This window comes from Scylla paramamosain, chromosome 5 (genome assembly GCF_035594125.1).
Source record: "Scylla paramamosain isolate STU-SP2022 chromosome 5, ASM3559412v1, whole genome shotgun sequence".
NCBI lineage: Eukaryota > Metazoa > Arthropoda > Malacostraca > Decapoda > Portunidae > Scylla > Scylla paramamosain.
The window spans coordinates 20,824,040-20,827,863 of NC_087155.1; the positions used below are offsets into that span (position 1 = coordinate 20,824,040).

General features: G+C 49.3%; 1 protein-coding gene across 1 annotated transcript; it reads left to right on the top strand.

Moving 5' to 3' along the window:
- Window positions 1-2,129: 2,129 nt before the first annotated feature.
- On the top strand, window positions 2,130-2,969 carry LOC135100955 (helix-loop-helix protein ngn-1-like). Its single transcript, XM_064004572.1, has one exon. The coding sequence runs from the start codon at window positions 2,130-2,132 to the stop codon at window positions 2,967-2,969; it is 840 nt and encodes a 279-aa protein (XP_063860642.1).
- Window positions 2,970-3,824: the final 855 nt, after the last annotated feature.

The following is a 3,824-nucleotide window of genomic DNA, read 5'->3' on the forward strand; positions in this document are numbered from 1 at the left end:
CTCTCTCTCCCTCTCTCTCTCTCTCTCTCTCTCTCTCTCTCTCTCTCTCTCTTGTTTCTGTCTCAGTCTTCTATAATATAAAAGTAATGATTTGATTATGTTTTTTTATTCTTTTCCTTCCATGGTATTTTATATAATTATGTCATCGAGAGAGAGAGAAAAAGAGAGAGAGAGAGAGAGAGAGAGAGAGAGAGAGAGAGAGAGAGAGAGAGAGAGAGAGAGAGAGAGAGAGAGAGAGATAGAGAGAGATGAGTGGTTACTAGAGAAAAATCTGATTGCGTTCTTGTGCTTTGCCCTTTCATCCTGATCCTATCCTGTCCGTTCATTTTCTCTCCTTTCCACAGTCTATCCTTCTCATTTAGTCCCCTAGCATCTTAATCCATCTATCCATTTCCTCTTATTTTCACTCCTTTGCTGCTTTACTCCGTGATCCTTCCCTCAGAGCGTTAATTAAGGCAAGCAGCGCACGGAGATTTCAACGCGGCCGATAAAATAACACGACGAGGTGATAGTAATCCACGAGGCCGGCCAGAGGAAGACTGGTTGATGGGTGTTATGGCGTTGTAGTTATGTGAGGAGGAGAATGATTGGTGGAGAATGAAGAGTATGAGGAAAGGAAGGAAAAGGAGGAGGAGGAGGAAACATGATGAAGAGTATGAGGGGAGGGAGGGAGGAGGAATCATGATGAAATTGTTTAGTGAGACAGTTATGAGTTGCGTGCTGCTCGTTTTAGAATCAACAGCAACGCAATAACAGTATTGGTGATGATGGTGATGATAATAACACTTCTACTACTACTACTACTATTGTTTATTAGTGACTAATGTTGACAATTTTCAATATTATTATGTTTGCAGCTGTCATAATCATTATCACTGTTGTTATTATTAATGTTCTTTTCCTTCTTATTGTTATGATTATCACTGCATCATCATCATCATCATCATTATCATCATCATCATCATCATCATCATCATCATCATTATCATTATCATCAATATACTAACATGACATCCATTTACAAGGAGAGTAGCGATGCATTTAAATCAATCGTGACTATCAGTGTGTCCCTGTGCCTCGTCTTGTGCGCCGCCAGCGTGAGGTGGTGAGTAGTAATTGGCGAGTGGCACCTTGACGTGAAGTTTCGAGCGAGCCCTCCCTTCCTTTCCGGGCCGGGCCTTGAGCCACACTGCTTGTCCCTTGCCGAGTGTTGCCCATCGGCGCCACGGTTGCCAGGTACGAGGACCCAGCAGGTGTCACAAGCCTGCTCATAGTAATTTTTTTTTGGGCACAATATGAGCAACTTCTCCTTTACTGTTCTCGATGAGAACGAGGGACGAGAGAACTCCAGGGTGGTGCTGGATTCACTGTGGGTGAATTTATTGATTCACTTATTCACGCGTTGGGTGACGAGATGCGTGAAAGTCTTGGCGTGCCAGCCGTGACGTCACAGGTCTTCAGGGCACCAGAGGAGGAGCGTTGTGGGCAGCAGGTGAAGTGGATGTCAGTAATCGCGGTGAGGGCGTGGAGGCTAGACGCGTCGCACCGCTGCCTTATACTTGCCTGGCTCGCGCCTCGCTCGCCGGCCCGCCTGGACTAACCTTCCCTCCCGTCACTGGACCTTTGACAGTTGCAACTCGTGATTATTTAGCAAAGTCTGGGATACAAATACTTCCTCCTGGCCAGGACTTAAAAGACGGGATTTCCTTGGCAGGGAAGCCCAATGCAGTGGCCTGCTGGGTCTCCAGTGGGTTGACTTGAGGCAAACATAACGAATCGCAGACCATCACTCCTCGTATTGCGTCATGACCATGAGGGAAGGACTCAGGCAGGCTGTGTGAGATCAGTGCATAGGCAGTGCAGTGTCCTACGTGGCAGAACATCACGCTCACGCCCACACTGACAGACACTGTTATATCTTTGTTGGACCCTTCAACAACGATTCTGAATAATTATTAACATAACATAATTTTGAATGCTAGACACGAGATAGAATTAGAGGGAGACTTAAATACTACTTAGAAAGTTATCTGGATACTGTGGGAGAAAAATATTGTGCTGGAAAGTAATTACTCTTGAGTGAATGAACTGAATGGTGGTCAGAAGGTAATCAAGGAGTGGACAGAGCGATGGCAGGTAGTAAGGAACAGGCAGAGGGCGACAAGCTCCTCACAGACACCAACAATAACAATAACAACAGTGGTGGCGGCGACAGCGGCGGCGTGCGGGGAGAAAAGTATGCCTTGCGACCCAGAACACTTATCAAACGACTGCAGCAGGAGAAGGTGCGACAGGACATCCCCAAGAGGTCTCCCGTCAAGTCCAAGTCGCGGCCAGCACCACTCTCCAAGTACCGCCGGAAGACAGCCAACGCCCGAGAGCGGCTCAGGATGCGGGAGATTAACAACGCCTTCGAGTCCCTGCGGCGCGTGCTGCCTGAGGGAGCGGAAGTGCAGGCCAGCAGCACCTCGGCCATCACCAAGATCATGACGCTGCGCCTCGCAGTAGAATACATCAAGGCTCTCTCCTTTGTGCTGGAGGATGATGCCGACCAGCCCTTCGGTCCTCTGGGTGGCTCCCTGCACTCCTGCCTCCACCACTCCCTCCCGCTATCCCTTCACCACCACAAGGCCCTCCAGCCCGCCAGGGTCACCGCAGCCCCTCATAACGCACACCCACACCCACCGCCACTGCCTCTCCACCACCACCACAGGCCGCCCACACAGTTGGTGGCTCATTACGGCAACTGTAACCCCATCTCCACCTCCTCATCCCCGGCCACTGTTCGCACCTCCGTCAGCAGCACCAGCGACCTAGAGGAGCTCTTCTCGGACGACTCAGGGCTACTGGAGGAGAGCTTTGATGTCTTTCACGACCTCCAAACTTTGGCAACGGCTGATCCCTTCGACATATTGCTGGGGGCGGACAAGGACGCCGCCCTCGCCTTCCCTGCGGAGCTGTGCAACTGAAGGTCTATATGGCGCTGCTTCCTTAGACGATCTCTACATAAGCAGCTGTCTGAAGGAGGCACCGACGGAGGGGTGTTTGTGTGCCATACATGCAGTAAAGACTCCGCATTGTGCGCGCGCGCGTGTGCGTGTGCGTGCGTGTGCGTGTGTGTGTGTGTGTGTGTGTGTGTGTGTGTGTGTGTGTGTGTGTGTGTGTGTGTGAGAGAGAGAGAGAGAGAGAGAGAGAGAGAGAGAGAGAGAGAGAGAGAGAGAGAGAGAGAGAGAGAGAGAGAGAGAGAGAGAGAGAGAGAGAGATCCTTTCCACGTTCAATAACTAGAGCGATGCTAGTCTGGTGTGCCATACCCACTATACCTCCCCTCATCCCATCCCTGCTATATAATGTCCCCATAAGCTCCCATAGGCTCCATAACCCCCCTAAGCCTCCACAGCCCCCCACCCCGTGCTGTGTGGAGCTTGGTGCAGCCACTTCGCAAATACTGTACCGGCAAGGAGTTCCCATCGACATCTATTATTTAAAAGATAGACTAAGTAGAAAGAATCATGTGTCCGTACTTGGTGTATTACATTAAGAAAGTAACGTTTCTTTATCACATGTACAAAATAAACCTTTATAATGAATATCTCGCCTTTTGTTTGCCTTTACATGTCGCTTATAGGACCATAGAGCATAAGAAAATAAGGAAAGCTGCAGTAAGTCATCAGACCTACATGTGACAATCCCTTTTGTTAGAAAATCTTAATAAACGTAAGGCTGGGCAGGTGAGGAATGCACGTGTTATCCTCCTTCCATCTTAGTGAGTCTGGGTCTGAGTCTGTGGTGAGTTGGTGAGTCATTCTACCGGTGAGGGAGAGAA

Bases quoted from the DNA above. Each gene is read 5' to 3' on its own strand.
- LOC135100955 (XM_064004572.1), top strand. From the start codon at position 2,130: ATGGCAGGTAGTAAGGAACAGGCAGAGGGCGACAAGCTCCTCACAGAC.